This window comes from Acipenser ruthenus, chromosome 46 (assembly GCF_902713425.1).
Source record: "Acipenser ruthenus chromosome 46, fAciRut3.2 maternal haplotype, whole genome shotgun sequence".
Classification (NCBI taxonomy): Eukaryota; Metazoa; Chordata; class Actinopteri; order Acipenseriformes; family Acipenseridae; genus Acipenser; species Acipenser ruthenus.
In genome coordinates this window covers 6,401,256-6,422,864 of record NC_081234.1, presented here as the reverse complement: position 1 = coordinate 6,422,864, position 21,609 = coordinate 6,401,256, and the positions used below count along the sequence as shown (strand labels likewise).

Below are 21,609 nucleotides of genomic sequence, written 5' to 3'. Positions count from 1 at the left end.
TCATTTTGCCAAACCAATATTGTTCCACAAACCTCTGCATTAAAACTGTTCCAAAGTTGTTTTTTTCCATTTAACCTCCAATAACATCTCCATACATCTTTATTCACACACATTTCTGTGGTTCTGTGCACTTTTTATGTGTGTTTTGTTCCATGGAAATAGGCATTCGCTGTAGAAGAAATGTGGAGATTTGAAGTGCAGGATGGCAATGCACTGCACTGTCTCTGCTTTGCCTTTGAAGATAATTTGGTAAAGACCATTTTTATGCAGTTTTTTAATTGTCCTGAGTTTTAGAGCACTACCGGTAGTGTTTTTCATTCAACGGAGTGAACACAAATTGGCAGTTGGAGCAGATTTTTCTTTTGTGTGTGTGTGTTTAATGAATCCAGTTCAAAATGTATCTTTTCTAGCTGGTTAACTGATAAAAACCCAAGGTCAGAAGAGCTGCTGGAAATAAGCACTGTGTCCTGTTTCGGAAAGGTTATCACACTCTTTCTCTACCTACAAATTAGTCTCAAATTGCTCTAAGCATTCCTATAGAGACACAAAGGATTCCTAAGATTCTTAACAGTCAGACAGTTGCACAGCCTTTGCTAGACCCAAGACAAACACTTTCACCACATCAATCTCTGGTGCTTTGGAGAAAGAAAGAAAAAAAAAACAAACAAACTGCTGTTCAGTTAAATTTTTTATTACATTAGCAGAATTATCACATTACCAAGGGGGCAGTTTACACAAAAATATAACTCATTGGTGATGTTGATAGTCCAGTTGTCTCTGAATTAGGTTTTAGCTCTCGGGTCAGGGCACACAAGCTAACTTGAAGCCTGCAACCTACGAGGTTGCACTGTGCACCCCATCGTCATGCTTCTCTTGTAGCAGTAGGCAGTTGTATCAGATTTTTAAACTCTGTTCTTTAGCCAAGAAGACAGAAGAGAAGAGGTCTTCAATTCAGTGTGAAGTCAGTTGCCATGGTGCTGGCCAAAATACTTTCTTCCAGTAATCCTTATGTTCACTGTGTTTTTTTAACACATTTCTTTAGCGTGTTTCTGCTAGAAGTGGTAGGGCACTGCTGGTAGAGTTAAAGCAACACACTCCAAGTGAATCTAAATAAAAGATGATTTAGTTAGATAACTGATATTTGACGCCCAGACCAAGATGCTGTTTAAACACTTGTCAAAATAAGCTGGTAAACAAATGTCTACAACTTTCTTTTTCAATTTCTGTGCTTACAGATGCTTTTATAAAACTACCCGTTTTCCTTTGTCAAAAAATTAAAGCTTGCTCCCCCTTTTTTCTAAATTTAAATAAATATACACTGGCAGTCAAAATTATGGGGACCCCTGTACATCTTACTGAAATCCTACAAAAAAAGGAAAACTATAGAGTGCACATCTCTCTGTCACAAGACTACAGACAGCGTTCAGAAACTGAACTAATCGAGACAAGAGAGCCGTGTGAAAATCTGGGTTCTTTTAAATGGCGAGCTAGGAGGAGTGTACGATAAGTGAGTTACCACGGCTCCAAGGAAGGAGATAATATGATGATCGTGTATCCATACTTACCCTTCATAAGGAAGGGTATTCCGTGAGAGAAATTGCAAGAGAAGTCACTGTGTTTTGCATAACGGAGTGCAGACCCCAATCAACAGATACAGAAAAACTGGAAGCTATGCAAACAAAAGATACTGAGACAGAAAGAAAGACTGACTGTTCAAGTCCAAGAAGAGAAGAAAAACAGGCAAGAGATTGTCAGGATGCTGTGTAGTGCTAGCAATAAAACATGGAGGTGGTAATGTGAAGGGTTTGTTTTGTAGTAAAAATAGAAGGTACATTTGTAAAGGAACAATATAACTTCATTCGTCAACATCCTTCAATATCATCAGGAAGGCAACTTGTGGGTGAAGTGTTTGTTTTTCAACATGATAATGGCCCTAAGCCAGACTAAACTTCAATTACTCAAATCAGAAAGAACAACAGGTTTTGAAATCGATGCACTGACATTAACCCCATTGGAATGTTATGGGATTAGCTTGACGGGAGAGAAAAAAGAGGAGTGCAACCAGCATAAATATGCTCTGGAAGATGATTAGGACTGAATGGACACAAATAGTCACAAATAGATGGCGATACACTGATAATGTTGTGTGACAGAATGCCTAGAGTATGTGCAGCTGTGGTTTCTAACAAGGGGGGATATTTTGATGATAATAGTTTGCAGTAAAAGGTCTGTAAAACATATCCTCTGTTTCTTATGAGAAGGTTAATACATTTTCATATAAATCATTATGCTTTCTTCCTTTTTTGGTTGTATTTCATAAAAATTTCCAGGTGTCCCCATAATTGTGACTGCCAGTGTGTGTGTGTGTGTGTGTGTGTGTGTGTGTTTATATAGTGTATTGATGTTTTAAGACATTGGTATTTTTTTTTAATCTCTATTTCACTTCACAAAAGTGAAGCAAGTTTTGTACTGGAACCAAAGCTTTATAAACTATCATATGTCTAAATCCTCCTGATTCCCATGAAATCCTAGGTAAGCTAACATTTGGTCACCCTGTATTAAGTTACAGGTGATGCATATTAAGTTATACAGATTTGTTGTCACGTCCTAATACAGGGTAAGCTTAAGAGATGTGGGATCTCTTAAGTCATAGACTAGAATGCCAACTAACTGTGCAACTCCATGGCAATCTGGGGCAGAGGCTGTGTGCTTTTGTAACAAATATAAAGAGACACTTTCAGCTGTCTGTGTACAGCGAGTAGCTTCAAATGTACATTTTTTCACCCTTTTTATGATGTTTATAATCACTCAAAATGCTTGCAAACATGACATTTTTAACCTGCTTCTTTTGGGGGGGGGGGGGGGGGGGGGGGGGGAATCTGTATAAAAATACATTTTTCCTTATAAAGTTTGCAAAATTTCTGTATGTTCCTTAGTTCTGGTCCCTTGGTGGAGAGTGGTAACTAAAAACTAATGGAAGGATCTGTTTGAAAGATTTTCAGTTCTGCTTTTACAAATAATAAGAAACATTCTTTCAGGGGTAGCACATTTTTATGCTTTATTGAATTAATTGTTAAATCAATCTTTATCAATCAATCAATCTCATTGAATTAATATTGTCAAATCAATCTTTATTTCTTATATAGTGCCTTTCGTGATAAATCACCTCAAAGGGCTTTACAGATAAAAATAACAAAAATGAAAATACAAAACAGTTTGGAGAAATAGTAAAAGATAAGATGATAAAATTCCCTTTTTAAATTACATACAATAAAATGAAAAAAAAAGATTATTAATTCTTAGTTTAAAAAGACAAAAATAAGTAGTATAAAATAGGATGATACATTTCCCCGTAAATAAACAGGCTACAGGTTTTTAATCCTACTTTAAAAGCAGCAGGAGATGGTGCCAAATGCGGTTGACATCGAATCAGTCCAGATGGCAGATGGAAATGAGGCATAATAAGCTTACAGTACAGACAAAGGTTGTGTAAATAACATGTTTTGAACTTGGCTAGCATTCGACTAAACAAGCCGAATAATAAGGTGCTTTGTAGTCCTCACGAGTTTCATCTAAGCTGGTTCCTCTATGGCTTTCATAAGCACAAAGGCTTTTAAATGCAATTAATAAGTAGTTTGTCATAGTCAGTAAACTGGGAAGAAATACAGTACACCGATTTCCCCACCCAGTATATGTTGCTATATGACCAAATGTTCATGTTTCTTATTAATATTCCCAGGTTTGATCCTTGTGATCACACATTCCATGCATCTGCATGCAAATGTGATGCAAATGAGCTGAGTAATTAATTAATGGAAATCCAACTGTGGTGGATATCATGTGACAGTGAGTGCTTTCAGAGGAGGCAGGAGCCCCCCCCCCCAACCCCAACACACTCTTGACTGTTTGTTTCTGTTGTAAAAATGAAAACATTTTAAACGTGTGGCTAAAATAACTTCCCCTTTTAAGGATTAGGTTTGTGTGTTTTTTTCGTTGGCGGCTCAGTCTTGTAAACCTGCTATTATTGGTGAATTGCAAGGTTTCTCTTAAAGGGAAAGTTGAGCGTTGAAGTATCTGCAAGGAGCGATCATTAGTATCATTAACAAAAAAAAATTAATTAATTTTTTTTTTTAAAAATCACTGTAAATTACCGTAATGTGTCTTTTTAGATAAGCAGTGAGCCCTACAAAATGATAGTAATTCTGATGAGGTAAGAACTTATTTTGTTAGCTCAATGTACTTTAATTAATTTTGCACTTCCACAAGGGATACATTGTTCCCTTTGCTAGGGACGGAAGTCTATTCATACATTGTATCTGAGCACAGCTAAATGACCTTCCCCACATGTTGTAGACAATTAGACAGTTCAATGAAGTTCATATTATTATTATTATTATTATTATTATTATTATTATTATTATTTTTATTATGCCTTTATCCAAGGCGACTTACAGTGTTACAGGGTTACTTATTTAAATACAGTGTAGTTTACAGTAAGTGCAAATAATACTACTAAAATACAATATGGACTAGGATGCAACAAGTTAGGATTACAAGGTTATATCTACAATGACATAATAATAGTGCAAGGATAGTGCATTAGCTGAGGATCCAGTAACGTTAGGTTATTTACCATAACCCTGGTTCCCTGAAAGAGAAAACGACCACCAACAACATTAGGTATGGGATATGCCTGCCTATTGGTAGGTATTTTCTGAGCTCTCTATACCAGAGCTGCCGATAGGCCCCTTCCTGGGATGACGCCCTTGGTCCCGCCTACCGAGGGATTAAAACCGTCATACAGAGGAAGCCATTTTTCATTTTGCATCGAACCCATGAGGGCGACCGATGCGACCTCGCGGTTGGTGGTCGTCTTCTCTTTTCAGGGAACCAGGGTTACGGTAAGTAACCTAATGTTCCCTTTCAATTCGAAGACGACCACCAACAACATTAGGTATGGGATACTGTATACCAGAGACGTCGAGAAGGAGAAGGAATGGCAGCATACGAGGGATGCATCAAAACTCGGGCAGAACGGTCCTCCTAGGAAGGCATAACCGCCGAACGCCCCTGAGAAACCGGGACGCCAAAAAATGCTCACCTGGAGATACCGAATCTATGGGGGCAAGGCACTGCAAGATAACCAGCATGAGGCAAGAAACTGGGTCATGACTTCTAGTCAGACACCAATTCTGGAAATACTTCTACTTATAAGCATACAGCGACCTAGTGGAGTCTGCCCTAGCGCTCTGCAGAGTACCCACAACCGCATCTGATAGCCCTAAGGCTGTCCAGCGGTTCCGTTCAGGGGCCAGACCCATAATTGGAATCTGCCAGGTTCCGGATGCCAGAGAGTGCCTCTCACCTGACTCAGGAGATCCAGGCGAAGCGGGATCTTCCAGGGCTGACCTTGTATGAGTTGGCATAGGGTCGAGAACCAGATTCTCCTGGGCCATCAGGGGGTCACTAGGAGAACTGTCGCTTTCTCTAACCGGACCTTCTTCAAGAAGGCCGGGAGCAACGGTACTGGCGGGAACGCGTAAGGGAGCGTCTTGGACCACTCGTGGGCTAGGGCGTTGACGCCAAGTAGACTACCAAAGTGGTGGAGGAAATACAACAGGGGCAATGTGTCGTCTCCGCCAAGGTGAAGAGATTGACCTGCGCCTTCCCAAACCGTTCCCAAATGCCACTCTGACGGATGTGCACCCTCCCTCGACAGGAGGTCCGTTGCCACTCCGGGAAGATGCATCGCCCGTAGGGAAAGCAGGTTTCGTTGTGCCCAAATCTGGAGCCGGAAGGCGATGCGATGCGATGCAACCCTGGGGACCGGAGGCTGCCCTGGTGGTTGACATACGCCACCACTGATGTGTTGTCAGTTCGGACCAGCACATGTTTCCCGAGCAACACTGGAAGAAAGTGCTGGAGAGCCAGGAAAACAGCCTGCTGCTCCAGCATATTTACTGTATGTGCAGGGCTGTCCAATGGCCCGACCAGGTGCTGCAGACTTCTCTGCTTTCCCAGACCCCCCCTGTTGGAGACGTCTGTCGTCACCGCTTGGCGAGTTAACACTACTCCCATCCACACGCCCCCGCGCAGGTGAGAGGGCATCCTCCACCATCGTAAGGAAACAGAGCACATGTGAGTCACTGTCAGCCAACGGTGTCTGTCGCGGTTTGGGTGTAAGTGGAACACATTGAGCCACGCTTGGAGCGGGCGCATGCGTAATAGACCCAGCTCGATGGCTGATACGGCTGTGGCCATCAGACCCAACAGTTTTTGGAACCTCACCAAAGGGACCTGTGATCCCTTTTGGAACAGGGAGGGGCAACCCTGAATAGCTGCTACTTTGTTGTCCGACAGGTATGTGCGCACCGTACTGGAGTCCAGCCGGAGCCCCAAGTACGCACACATGTATGTCATCTGACGTAAAAGCGATCCGTCGTTTGACAGTGTCATTTGACAATGGTATTTTTGCCAGTTCCTTGGCCTTCTGCTCTCTAAACATTTCCTTTACAATTTCAATGGCACAAGCTTGCGAGCTGGCCTGAATTGTTTTTTTTTTAAATTCTCCCACAGTTGGACGATGTATAAACCTAATTTCAGATACCTACTTTAAAACAGGAAACGGCGCCGTAATTTCTGTCCTGAAAACTTACACGCGACAACAAAAAGACAAGTCACAACATCACCCTGCTGTATCCCAAACAGACTTAAACAAACTTAAGTCATCGGTACTCTGGACGCAGATATCTCCCAACCCATTTTATAAGGTAGTTTAAGAAGCTTTTGGGCACCAGCTGAGAAAGACAGGAAGTCCTGGAGTTACATCCTCTCTGGAGTACCATCGTAAGCTTGTAAGCAAAAGGCAGAAACAAACTCCCCAACTCGCCAAACAGTGCCACCTACTGCACAATCTGTCCAACTGTGTAACCAGCCATTTAATTTAGAAAACTGTACAGTCAACTTCATGAGACAAATACTGAAAATGTTCTGATAATTTATTTAATTTATTTGAATTTATTTAATTATTTAAAATAATTTGTTTATCTATTAAATTAATTGGAACTATTACATTTATTGGAACTGTTTTTCCTAGCATAGTAATATATTTAGGAAATATAAATCTATTCATTTTTAAATAACAGAACTGGCAGAAGGCACAGGTGTCGTTGTCCATCAAAGGATGTGTTGCAGTAAGAATACCTCTGTTAAGAAAGGGAAACAAGACTAAAAGGCTAAAATATGCACAAGAACATAGAAATTGAACTATGCTACAATGGTCAAAGGTGCTTTGGATGGCTGGACAACGACACCTGTGCTTTCTGCCAATTCTGTTGCCAATTCAACACTTGTCGTCTTTCTATTCCTTAAGGATATTATCTTCAAGTATTGCTCATCCTTGTTAGACAGCTTTTTGGGTCTTCCAGCCCTCGGTTTGTCAATTACAGATGATGTTTCTCTGTACTTGTTGATTATGCTAAGGCTACCACACCTTGAAAATCATGTTATGCGAGATATTTCACTCAGTGTTTTTTTTTCTTTATGCAAGTCAAGGTTGTTGTAATAATAGAAAACACTAGTGGAGGCTTTGAGTAAATTGTTGATGCTCATAATGCATCAGAGTAGAAAAATGCAACATGTCTAAGACTTTTGCACAGCAGTGTGTGTGTGTATATGTATATGTGTGTGTGTGTGTGTGTGTGTGTGTGTGTGTGTGTGTGTGTGTGTGTGTGTGTGTATATATATATACACACACACACACACACACATACACACTCTGCATGTGTATATGTACTCTGAGGAGCCTACTCTGAGGAGATACAGATTCAGTCGCTGTCGTGCCCCTTTTCAAACTCTGATGAATCTTTATTTCAGCTGTAAAAGCTAACTGCACTGCGTCTTTTAATGCACAGTGGGATCTACAGTACTTGGTAACCAATTCATTGGATCTGTATTCTGAAATATGGCAGTGGATGGTACTGGACTGAAAGATTTGACTGGTTATTTTAGGCATAATGAGCAAAAAAGAATGGCAATAAAAAAAACACCTTCACATTTTAATATTTTTCACTTGTAAGTGGAGAATCTGTAAATGACAGTAAAAACAAAAAATATTGACTATGGAGGTAATTTCACCTTTATCAAACTACTATAGGGAACTGTATATTTGCAGAAATTAACTTGGCTATTACCACATTCTTATTTGTCCATGTGTATCATATGTAGGCCCACAGTTGCAGTTTTGTTCATTTTTTTTCCCTACATCCATCTTTTGAACGACTTCAGTCCTCATTATGTTTAGCACGGATATTTTCCACTTGTATTGAAGCATCTGTAGGTGGATACAGCAGTGCAGTGCTGTTGTTGGTTGCAGTGGAAAGTCATAATGAAAACAGCATGACTAAACCCCAGCCTATGATTCACCAGTCAGGCAGCTTCCCTTCACAAGCATGTCAGCTTGTACTGCATTCCTGTCAGCCAGCCTCCTGTTCTGAGATCTTAAGGTTTGGAATCTGTTTTTTTCCCCCCATCTTTTAGATTAGTGTGCAAGCAGAAACTCTCTCTCTCTCTTCTCTCCTCTCTCCTCCTTCTCAGAGGTTGGGTTCAACCACTCAACAAAAGGGGGATGTCTAGCTTGTGCACCAATACTCAGGCCTGCCTTTTGAAATTGGAAACCTACCCTCCTGTTTTGTGACAATAGCATAGCCCTAGAAGAGGGGGGAGGCAGTGTTTCAAGCTCTCTGGGTTAGAGAATGTGTTTGCTATCTGCCAGCTGATTTCTGCTTTGGCATTCTAAGCTGTAGGTAGAGAGAAGCAGACAAAAACCTCAGTTTTAAGGTTTTTTGAGTGGAATTTCAATTTAAGAGAACCAGAAGAAAATTAGGAAATTGGAGCTTGAGGAAGTAAGGGAGTGCCTTACAAAAATGTTGAGACAGTGAAGCTAGAGGAAGCGAAGACAGAGGCAACCGTTAAGGGACTTATGATGTTTTAACCACATCCTTGCCTCAGCCAAAAAAATAAAAAAAATTAAGCTGTGAGAGTTTACCTCCATCTTGTTGAACTCAAAGAGAATCATCAGCAGAAGCAAAAACAACAGAACCAGGGGAGATGGCCTTCAGTCCCTGGCAGATGCTGTCGCCCGTCCAGTGGGCCAAATGGACCTGGTCAGCGGTCCGAGGAGGGGGGGAGGGGGGCGAGGAAGAGGCTGCGGAGGAGGAAGATCTTTCGGCAGAGGAAGAGAAGTCTCTGAGCTGCAGGCGAGTTTTGGTTTCTAGTTTTCTGCTTGTGTGCTTTCCTTCCAGTGAGTGGAAGTGCCTATTGAGGGGTTTATTGGGTTCCACCTGTCAGATTTGGCACAAGGCTTATTCTCATGAGGTAGATGGATCGCAGGCATGGTAACTGTGCCACATTGGGTCAGGTAGTTTAATACCAGAAAGGGTTTTTTTTTGTTTCTTAAATCTTCATTGTTGTTGCTTTTTATGTATGTGTTTATGAATGTCAAAGTATGGATACGCACAGATGGGGTAACAGAGTGTGTGGGTGTTGAAATACTGCATATACGCAGTAATGCAGACCACCATATATATCTCTTCCAGTCAAATGGCTGCTTGATATATTTGATTTTTTCAATCAAATATATCAAGCAGGCATTTGACTGGAAGACAGATAGCTGCATAAACAGACACCCAAACACATGCATCCATTTCTACTTAACCCTTTGCTGACTAGGGTCAGTGAGAAGGATTAGGATGGAGTAGAATACAACCACAGTGGTGACATTTTCATAATTCAACATACCAATAGTATCACAATGGTATATAAACCAATACACGCTGGTAATCCATAGCAGTCACATACACAAGTTCTAGCTAGTGTGTTACTGTATCAGAACAACTCAGCCATATTTGATCCAAAACCTTGTGCAATTGCTGGTCACACCATTGCTTTGCTTAAGGTTTTTGCACCAGTTCATTATACTGGATTTCAGTCGTATTTTATCGGGGTGTCTGCATGTTTGATTCCCACAAACAGATGAGTGTACATATTTAGAACAGAAAGACGAGAAAGGTAATTTATATAATCGTCAAAGCAGGGAGAACTAAACATAAAAGGAAGTCCCCTGAACTCATTTGCATTCTGTGTTCCTAAAATATTATGGGCCGGATGAAAGCTAATAAATGTAACAGTATGCAAATAGCACCTGTCGCTGGCAGGGTAATTTAAGTTATCGGATGATTGCCTTGCCTTATCAAGGTGTTTTAACTGATAGCGATGGTAAACCAAGTAGGACAAAAGTGTAAAACTTTTTTTTTTTTTTTTTGCTTCTTTGACACACTGTTTGGAAATGTGGTAGGAAAAACCAGCAACACTGGACTTGGCAGCCAAGACACCACATGGGAATAGGATGCACTTTACGCTAGCAGACATCTGACTGACAGAATCCACTGTGGTAAAGTTATTTAACGCTTAGCTTACCCAAAGGTACACAAAGACAGTTATGATTTATTTAGACGAAGCAGTGGTCTTTTCAATGGATGTAAATGCTGCTGTTTGAATCGTTGAGATGAGGGCCCTCCCCTGGTGATTATACACTGAAAAGACATCCATGCACTGTTGGGCATAAAGAATTGTGAATACTCATACTGATGCACTAAAACACGCAAACCCGCTCTATCCTAGCCTACTGTATTTGTGTCTTTTAGTGAAGTTAAGAAGGGGGTCAACAATAATGTAAAATAGCTGCATGATTTAATATAAACAGTGACAGTATTTATATAGACTCTTAATTGTATTTATAATCTTGTTATACAAAGGAGGGTATTATTTCAGTGGTCTTCGCCAATATTGTGATCTCAGTCTGTTTAGATCAGTTGCACTGGGTATGTTAAAAGTTTAGAATTGTTCCTCAATGTTAAACCATTGCATATCAAAAACAGTAGTGTTTAAGCAGTAGGGTGTGTGTGAGAGGTTACTTATTGGATATTTATTCAGTCCACTTATGTAAGTAAGTTTGATTAAATAGTGGTATAAGTAGCTGACGCTGTATTTTTTTTATTAAATCCATGCAATGCTGTGACAGTCTGGCTCGCAGTGGTGATGTGGATGACGTCACGGACCAGGAAGTAACTCAAACCAAACAGTGGATGGGCGGTTGAAGCTGAGTGTTAGTGCACTCAGCGTATTTAATAAACAAAATATTAAACAAATTAACACAACACAAAACAAAAGGGCACAAGGGCCAAACGAATGAACAAACAAACAAGTAAGTGATGTGCTGGGAAATCCAGCACGTCTTAGCAATTGTTTTGTTAATGTTGCTTTTTCTCTCTCCGCTCTCCCGTACTCTCCTCTACACTCTCAACCCCGAGTGCAGAGTGCTGCTGGTTTATATACTCTGGCCGAGGGATTTAACTAGTTGGTAATTATCTTATTATCCCCCGGCCAGAGTCTGCACGCGTTTGGTAAGGATGCATGACTGTCAGCTAGTTAAATAATCAGTAGCTGATCAGCCATGCATCCTCACGGGGTTTTTAAATATAATAACAAAAGACGCGGCGCTTTTACCCGCGCCGCAAACAAAAATACAAATAATAATAAATAGGGGCGGGACACTCCGCCACACATGCCCCCCCTTGTGCGCAGCACACATGGCCTTTTCGGCCACCTCCCCCCTTAGTCCCCAAAGTCCCGGTCAGCAGTCCCGGCGCAGGAACAGGGGCAGCAACGGGCCAAAGGTGGCGGCCACGGTGGGATGTCCTCCTCCCACCCAAACAGCCGTAGTGTTCCAATGGCCCGCGCACCGGCCAGCTCCTCTGGCCAAAAAATTTTTGGGGGTGGTCTCCAGACCTGCCCCCCCTTCTTCATGGCCGACAGCTCCCCTCCGTGGGGCTCTGGCCACCCTTTCTCCTGCAGCGAAATTGCTGCGGGGGAAGCTGGTCTCCTGACCTCCCCCCCCTTCTTCATGGCTGACAGCTGCCCTTCACGGGGCTCCAGCCACAGTATTTCCTGCCGCGAAAGTGCGGCTGGGGAAGCTGGTCTCCTGACCTCCCCCCCCTTTTCCATGGCTGACAGCTGCCCTTCACGGGGCTCCAGCCACAGTATTTCCTGCCGCGAAAGTGCGGCTGGGGGAGCTGGTCTCCTGACCTCCCCCCCCTTTTCCATGGCTGGCAGCTCCCCTTCGTGGGGCTCTGACCACATGATCTCCGGCCGCGAAAGTGCGGCTGGGGGAGCTGGTCTCCTGACCTCCCCCCCTTTCTTCATGGCCGGCAGCTCCCCTCCGTGGGGCTCCGACCACAGTGTAGTGACCCCAGGCGAAGCAGGATCCCTGGCGACCCCAGGCAAAGCAGGATCCCTGGCGACCCCAGGCGAAGCAGGATCCCTGGCGACCCCAGGCGAAGCAGGATCCCTGGCGACCCCAGGCGAAGCAGGATCCCTGGCGACCCCAGGCGAAGCAGGATCCCTGGCGACCCCAGGCGATGTGGAACAGGCAGCCCCAGGCGATGCGAGGCAGGCATCCCTGGGTGGTGCGAGGCAGGGCAGGAGCAGTCCTTCCCATGACGGTGGATGTGGAACCAGCAGGTATTCACCCTCTGCTGGTGGAGGTGGGAGGGGAAAGCAGTCCTCCCACAGCGGCTGAGACGGAACCAGCAGGTATTCACCCTCTGCTGGTGGAGCTGGGAGTGGCAAGCAGTCCTCCCACGGCGGCTGAGGCGGAACCAGCAGGTATTCATCCTCTGCTGGTGGAGGTGGGAGGGGCAAGCAGTCCTCCCACGACGGTTGAGGCAGAACCAGCAGGCATTCATCCTCTGCTGGTGGAGGTGGGAGGGGCAAGCAGTCCTCCCACGACGGTGGAGGCGGAACCAGCAGGCATTCACCCTCTGCTGGTGGAGGTGGGAGGGGCAAGCAGTCCTCCCACGACGGTGGATGTGGAACCAGCAGGCATTCTCCCTCTGCTGGTGGAGACGGTAGCGATGGCTCCTCTCCCTCTGATGCTGGAGACGGTAGCGATGGCTCCTCTCCCTCTGATGCTGGAGACGGTAGCGATGGCTCCTCTCCCTCTGATGCTGGAGATGGCAGCGATGGCTCCTCTCCCTCTGATGCTGGAGACGGTAGCGATGGCTCCTCTCCCTCTGATGCTGGAGATGGCAGCGATGGCTCCTCTCCCTCTGACGCTGGAGACGGCAGCGATGGCTCCTCTCCCTCTGGCGCTGGAGACGGCAGCGATGGCTCCTCTCCCTCTGGCGCTGGAGACGGCAGCGATGGCTCCTCTCCCTCTGGCGCTGGAGACGGCAGCGATGGCTCCTCTCCCTCTGGCGCTGGAGACGGCAGCGATGGCTCCTCTCCCTCTGGCGCTGGAGACGGCAGCGATGGCTCCTCTCCCTCTGATGCTGGAGATGGCAGCAGCAGGGTCTCTCCCATATCCGCAGCCAGGTAGTTGAACACCATGGCTGCGATGTCTGGGAGGGAAGCTGGGTGGTGTTGCTGTTCCCAGGCCTCCCAGCGCTCCCCATCTCTTGCCCACAGGAGGTTGATCACTGCAGGGAGGGCTTCCTCATAATCCCTCCCCGGCTCCACCAGCCAGTCCCAGACTCCCTCAGAGGAGAGTGCATTCGTCCTCTTTGGAGGATGCAGGTCCTCCCTCACTGGACGCTCTGGCTCCTCTTTCTCCTGCCATGGAGGGGGTTGGTCTGGTGCCACGTGCCCAACCTCACCAACCGCGAAGCACCACTCCTCACCCTTCAGGCAGGTGAGGCAGATATCCAGTGTGGCAAGGTAAGGCTGATGTTGCTGCGCCTCCTGCTGCTGTTGTTGCTGCTGCTGCTGCTTTCTCCTCCGGCTACTTTTCCCCATTTTTAATTTGAAAAAAAAAACGAACAAACAAAAAAAACGCACTTTTCAATCCTGGTCCGGCTGTTGGAGGCGTTGTTTGTCCCACGCAGGACACCATATGTGACAGTCTGGCTCGCAGTGGTGATGTGGATGACGTCACGGACCAGGAAGTAACTCAAACCAAACAGTGGATGGGCGGTTGAAGCTGAGTGTTAGTGCACTCAGCGTATTTAATAAACAAAATATTAAACAAATTAACACAACACAAAACAAAAGGGCACAAGGGCCAAACGAATGAACAAACAAACAAGTAAGTGATGTGCTGGGAAATCCAGCACGTCTTAGCAATTGTTTTGTTAATGTTGCTTTTTCTCTCTCCGCTCTCCCGTACTCTCCTCTACACTCTCAACCCCGAGTGCAGAGTGCTGCTGGTTTATATACTCTGGCCGAGGGATTTAACTAGTTGGTAATTATCTTATTATCCCCCGGCCAGAGTCTGCACGCGTTTGGTAAGGATGCATGACTGTCAGCTAGTTAAATAATCAGTAGCTGATCAGCCATGCATCCTCACGGGGTTTTTAAATATAATAACAAAAGACGCGGCGCTTTTACCCGCGCCGCAAACAAAAATACAAATAATAATAAATAGGGGCGGGACACTCCGCCACAAATGCTTTTTTTGCAGTTTCTAGGAAATCGCATGAAAAGCTGGAGACTCTCTCTGCTGTACAGTGCTGGGATGAGTAGCTGTCTGTAAAAGTTCGTCTTTGTTCTTGGTTTGATTCCTGGGATGTTAAATGAAGTTCTTGTGGAAGTTGAGACTTGACAGGAGTGGGGAGTAACATCTCCATACCCCAGGGGAAGAAAATGTAAATTACTTTGTGTGCTCAGTTAACAGGTTTGGTGCCACAGAAGTCGACAGTGGCTTGGTGGACTAGAAAGTTTACAAATGAGAGGAGGCCATTCAGCCCATCTTGCTCGTTTGGTTGTTAGTAGCTTATTGATCCCAGAATCTCATCAAGCAGCTTCTTGAAGGATCCCAGGGTGTCAGCTTCAACAACATTACTGGGGAGTTGGTTCCAGACTCTCACGATTCTCTATGTAAAAAGTGCCTCCTATTTTCTGTTCTGAATGCCCCTTTATCTAATCTCCATTTGTGACCCCTGGTCCTTGTTTCTTTTTTCAGGTAAAAAAAAAGTCCCCTGGGTCGACATTGTCTATACCTTTTAGGATTTTGAATGCTTGAATCAGATCACTGCGTAGTCTTCTTTGTTCAAGACTGAATAGATTCAATTCTTTTAGCCTGTCTGCATACGACATGCCTTTTAAACCCGGGATCATTCTGGTCGCTCTTCTTTGCACTCTTTCTAGAGCAGCAATATCCTTTTTGTAATGAGGTGACCAGAATTGAACACAATATTCTAGGTGAGGTCTTACTAATGCATTGTAAAGTTTTAACATGACTTCCCTTGATTTAAATTCAACACTTCTCACAATATATCCGAGCATCTTGTTGGCCTTTTTTATAGCTTCCCCACATTGTCTAGATGAAGACAAAGAAACATCAATGTGACTCTGAACCTTATGGTTACTCTAGATATATACCTATTCACACGGTATACTTTGGAATTTGTATAGAAATGCAATTTGCAGCACTTATTAAAATAAAAGGTCTAGATTATAAACACAGGAAAGGGAGGAGGCATTTGAATCCCAGTTTTGCCTAGTATTGAAGACCCTATTGTTAATAGTTACTACTTTTTTTTTTTTTTTTTTTTTGGACCATGTTAAAATTTAATGAAGAGGGATGAGATGAATTGAACAATGTGACTAATTGGGAAATATGGCAGCAGCAGTGAGATGGTAAAAGTAACAATGTCTAACTTTGCTGTTGTATATCACTTGTTATAGCGTATTGTTTACCCTGTTTGTAGAAATAGCTCAATCCCTAACTCTGTTTGAAATGTTTGGTACTATAAATGACTACAGATACCATTCTTTGTGATGCTGTTTGTCCCTTAACTCTTAATACCATAATATGGGGTATTTTCTATTGATACTGTCAGTGGGGGGTCTAAATACAATTCTCATTCAAATCAATAATGCTCCCTATTAATTTGAAACAGTAAGATATAAACTAAATGAGCTGCACTTTTGGAATTACTAGTTGTCATTAAAGAATGAATGATTTCAATGGTGGCGTTACCAAGATCTTACTAGATTAACTGTATATCTGTGACTGTCTATGAATGAAAGTCAGGTGAGCATTTAGACCAGTCAACTTTGTATTTAACTGTAACAAAATGGGCTGACCGTCCCCACCTCCTTCCCCCCCCCCCCCCCCCCCCCCCCCTTAACCTAAACAAACTGACACTGAGTAAAATCGTCTGTTGCCCTACTGGGTTTATTTATGTTCCAGCTCCTTTTTGTTGTTAATAAATGGCTTTTAAAGCCTAGCTGGTTATTTTCCGGCGCCAAAAGTCAAAACTAAACAGCAGGTGGCTATAGCAACAGTTGGAGAGCGAGTTCTTATAGGGCTAGCATTCGTAATCACGTGATTGCTTAAATCTAGTAGGTAAGCCGGGCAGCTGTAACTGTAAACATATAGAAAACTGTGTTTTAAAAACTAATAGTATTCCCCAATAGTGGAGGCATACATTCCTACTCTGGGTTAGATTCTCAAAGCTATTTACCTAAATTGTTGCGATTTTATCAGAAAAGGAAAATCGCACCCAGTCAATTTTACCAAACCAGTAAAATACAACTGAAGAATTTTTTTTTATGGGGCTTGATAGATGAAATGGTAGCCATATCAGTCCAGAGATGATAGACTAAAGAGAAGGAGATGCGATATCTTTTATTGGACTAACTAAACTATAATTAATCACAAGCTTTGATCAGTCAATCTCTATTTCCTTCTTTCACCTGAAGAAGAGACCTTTGAGGTCTTGAAAGCTTGTGATTTAATTAATTATTGTTTAGTTAGTCCAATAAAAGGCATCACATCTCCTTCTCTTAGTTTATGGGGCGTGTAAGTTATAGTAGTCTCCAGTTAATAGTTATTACTTGTCATTATTATTATTTGTTTATTTAGCAGACGCCTTTATCCAAGGCGACTTACAGAGACTAGGGTGTGTGAACTATGCATCAGCTGCAGAGTCACTTACAACTACGTCTCACCCGAAAGACGGAGCACAAGGAGGTTAAGTGACTGGCTCAGGGTCACACAATGAGTCAGTGGCTGAGGTGGGATTTGAACCGGGGACCACCTGGTTACAAGCCCTTTTCTTTAACCACTGGACCACACAGCCTCCTATGACGCACATGCATCAACGTATGAAATGAACAGAATAAGTAAGAGAAAAGCAATAGGCAAGTGTATGTTGTTAAACTATAATAACAAAGTAACCAACAAACTAAAGTTAATAAACTTAACTGTCAAACTAAATGTACACATCACCCCTACACACATTTAAAAAATGCAGCAGCAGCTCTAGATTAATTATGAATACCCGTACAGGAGCAATATTCAAGACATGCACAAAATGATTTAACAGAATGGTGAAGCAACTCACCAGAACAGAAAACACCAAATTGCTCAGCGACTTGTGTCTGATTCAGGTTTTTTTCAGGCGCACAATTTCCAACTTTTTGTAGCATGAGAAACAGCGGTGCGTTTCGCCATTTGTTTACATGCCATTTTGTAGCGAAAACAAGGCAATGATATGACGGTGGTTCTGGAAACATTGAATAAACCAATCAGTGTGCCTCAAGACACTTGCGATGACAAGTCACATTTGATAAACCATTTGAATTTAAGTTTGACTGATGATGAGTTATCAGGTTACAAAACAGTACTGTATTAGTTGTGAACGAGTCGCTGGCAGTGCCAAAAAGGTGTTCTTTTTGAGCAAAGTTCCTGTTCCTTTAGGCGGAGCATTTACAATGGGAAAAATCTGTTTCACCACAAGGGTGTTCTTTTAGGCGAAGTGTTCTCTTAGGAGGTGTTCCTATAGGCAGAGACTACTGTATCTCATATTTGTTTTAGAATTGTAATTGGTGTTTCAGAAAATCAACTGGGAATTTGGAGTAAATATCTTTGAGAGGCTGTCACTATATTTGAGCTATACCTTGAGAACCACTTATTGAATGTATTGGTATTTGTTGAGGACACCATGTCTGGCCTTGGATTGATAATGAAGGCTTTATACATTATCTTCAGGTTCCAAATTGATAAACCTTTGCATGGATAAATGTTACATTCGTTCACATAATGTGAATTCATATAGTACCTTTTCATTGCACCGGTACAGATATCTGACTGGCTGAGCTACTGAAGGTTATTACTTGGCATCCCCATGCACGGATATGTGAAACTTTAATGTGTTAGAAAATGCATTGCAATAAGCACGGTAACAGGCTCCTCCACAAAATATGACAGCCCAGTCAACCAGCATATTCAGAGGAATGATGTAAGATTAATAGCATGTGGTTATGTTGCAAGTAGGTTATGTGTCTGTTCTGGAATGCAGCCCAGACAGGTACCCATAGATAACATCGCTGACGTTCCTCATTCTCTCCCATCACAGCTCGGACTCAGAGGGTAACTTTGAGACGCCAGAGGCAGAGACTCCTGTACACGCCCCCCTGAAAGACTTCTCGGAGGAGCTCCTTGATAATTCACCATCCAAGAGAGCAGGTAATGACATTTATCAACGATACCCCCATGTAATATTAAAATGAAAATGAACTAGTTAATCCTATCCAAATTATTATTATTATTATTATTATCATTATTATTATTATTATTATTATTATTATTATTATTATTATTTATTTCTTAGCAGACGCCCTTATCCAGGGCGACTTACAATCGTAAGCAAATACATTTCAAGTGTTACAATACAAGTAATGCAATAAGAGCAAGAAATACAATGGCTTGCATGCAAATTCATACTGCCTAGAAGGGGGCTTCACCTATGGGGTCAATACCCATCCAATGTCCTCTCCATTATTAAGCCGTATACATATTTTCAAATCATTCAAACAAACCTGTTTATAAGGGTCTCACACATTTATAGAACCAAGCATGCATCCATCCGTACTAGAAAGCGTATTAAACTCCTTGAGCACAGTTTGTACATGTAATTACTTAATTTGTTGGTAATAGCTAGTGGTTTATTACACGTATTTCTAAAGTATAATTAAAATGTTATTGGCAGTCCCTGGCCCTGCAAGCCGTGCACCTGTCCTGTGTTTTATTATGTAATTCTTAATGGTGGCCCATGGTGAAATCTAAATTGTTTATCCCTGCACTGGAGAATCCATTTGGACTCCATTTGGAATCCATTTGGACTCCATTTGGAATCCATTTGGAATCCATTTGGACTTTACTTTACATTTCTGTGATATACTGTATTAATCCGTAAAGTAAAAAACAAGAAGTAAACTCAGGACATATTCTGTAAATATGGGATTTATGGAAAAGGCAATATGTTTAAATGTCAAAATTTATATAATTGCTTACCGGTAGTCTAGATCAAGGATCGCATCTGCTTAGCAATGCAGCGCTACTTGGAACAAATTTGCACAGTTGTGATCAATACAGAATGTCGTTACACCCCTACTTATCAGACTTAATCACATGGTCTGGCTCTCACTCTGGTTCACCATAAGTAGAACATTTACCTGATCATTAATGTGTACCCTTTCTTCGCATCTTTTGGGTTTGGGTGTATCGCTGGAACAAAAAAAAAAAACAGGACTATAAAGACATGAATGTAAAACCACCTCATTAGTAACGTGACCTTCTTTTTAGCTAGGTAAAACGAATGAAGTTTACCTAGGAGGGTGGTCTGGCCAAAAGGCACATTGTAGATAATAACAGTAACAGGATCTCATACAATTGCGGTGAGCATTGCAAGGTCCTGCTGCATATGCCTCTGCACTTCAGTTACAGAGAATGCCTATTAGTTTTCCTAATATTATTCGATTGCTTGATATAACAGTGCTGTGTGTTGTTGAAGTTGGAAAGTTTGGTGTCTTTTCCAGGCAGTGTTCAATGCCACGTAATAGGCCCAATTTATGCTCTGAAGTGCCAAGGCCCATTAAACCAACCAAGATGTGTTTTCTAATTTAATTTGGGCCAAATTAATTCAAATTATAACCAAGAGTGATGCATTGGCAGCTTTGATAAGGTGGCACACTAGCTAGCACATAACTCAGAACGTTTATAATACTCCTAGACTGCATTTTAAAGATGAGAAAGCTTGCAGGATTGCTGTGGCATGTGAAACAGTGTTTCAGAGAAGACATCCTGGGGTGTTTTGCTTTGCTTTAGAAGCAGTTGCAAATACAGTTGTGCATACTTCAAACAGATTTCCAGCCTCTTAAGTTAATCACCAACCTTGATAATAATCTCCTTCATAAAAATAAAAAAGATAAGATTATTGACTGTTGGATGCTTATAAAATACAGTGTTATATTCAAAGTTTTGCGTTTAATTATTGAAGGTTTTTATAGACCTCATAGATCCGTTGCTCAAATCTTGCTAGATATGAATACCAGTAACACAACTTTTAAAAATAATATTTACATTACACCCTGTATTGTCTCGTATGGTGGATTTGCAGTGGAGGCGCTGAAGCATACTTTACTGTGTTGCATTTACATTTTAGTATGCAAAGAACCAGCCATAGAGATCATTCCACTTCAGTACAGTCAGTAACTTTGTATAATGTGCAATAATTAACTTATCAATTTTATTGTACTATACTATCAAAGTTATATCAAAGTACAAACTACATCAGTGCATGCTGCTTCTCCCTGCTGTAAAACTTTGATTCGTTGAAATGCAGTTCTTCCCTGTTTGCAGCTTACTGTCTTGTTTCCTTGGTTACGGAGGCTCCTATCTCTTGTTTATAATGGGGGTCGGGGTGATATGGATTTGCCTAAGCAGGCTCACTGGGGTCCAACACCCCCCCCACCTCCTGTTCTGGAAGTGCTGTGGGTCATTTCACATCTCCACATCAGTCAGGACACCTTAGAACAGTGCTGCTCACCCCTCTCCCCACATGCTGATAGAGAGAAAAGGACCCGTCATTGCACTTTCTTACTTGATGTGCACAGCCTAATCAAATCCTGTTGATTTTTGAAGAGGTTCTCAAAATATATTGACGTATGACAATCACACTTTTTCACGGTTTCTTAAAACGAGTACTGAATTCTATTCCCTGAAGGAATGTATTGCGTTTTGGCTTTTTTAAATTTTATTGGTTTGACTTCCTGTAGGCCTGAAATAGAAACCCACAGAAATGTGAAGCCAAATTTAGAAAAAAAAAATGTTTCTTGGCTCGGTCTGAGACAATTGGATAAAAAGGAAAAGTTGCTACTAAGAGTTTAGTTTTGTACTGATCAATTCTTCTGTTTACTAGTTAATAGAGTTTTGTATTTACCTGTACATGTATTTTTGGAAGTTAACTATAGAATTCTACTGTTAAACCATTTTAAACATAACTTGAGCCAAAAGAGGTGCAGAAATTTAGGTGAGGTTAGTCTTGTAAAAATGAACCAGTGCACGCACATACAGAGAGCCCTTATAATCGAGCATTCATCACACAGTACCTGAAAGGGTAAAAATATATTGTAGCTAAATGCAATCTGAGGCTGACTGTATGAGAAAGTGAAGACGATGAGCACATAAGTCTTTAAATTCAGTACTGCCCTTATCAAATGATCTAAAATGATAAACTACAATAGAAAGCATTGGTACTGTACAAT

General features: G+C 42.3%; 1 protein-coding gene across 5 annotated transcripts in view; it reads left to right on the top strand.

The window, feature by feature from the left end:
• The window catches only part of LOC117397840 (transforming acidic coiled-coil-containing protein 1), a 62,191-nt gene that overhangs the window by 14,399 nt on the left and 26,183 nt on the right, over window positions 1–21,609 (top strand). Inside the window, exons 1-2 of one of the 5 annotated variants that reach the window (XM_059013595.1) lie at window positions 8,583–9,257; window positions 18,420–18,529. In XM_059013595.1, the coding sequence (XP_058869578.1) occupies window positions 9,109–9,257; window positions 18,420–18,529 (259 nt within the window). In that variant the 5' untranslated portion in view covers window positions 8,583–9,108. Of the gene's footprint in view, window positions 1–8,582; window positions 9,258–18,419; window positions 18,530–21,609 lie in introns of those variants that run through there. The other 4 variants (XM_059013594.1, XM_059013597.1, XM_059013596.1 and 1 more) reach the window with 4 other exon arrangements.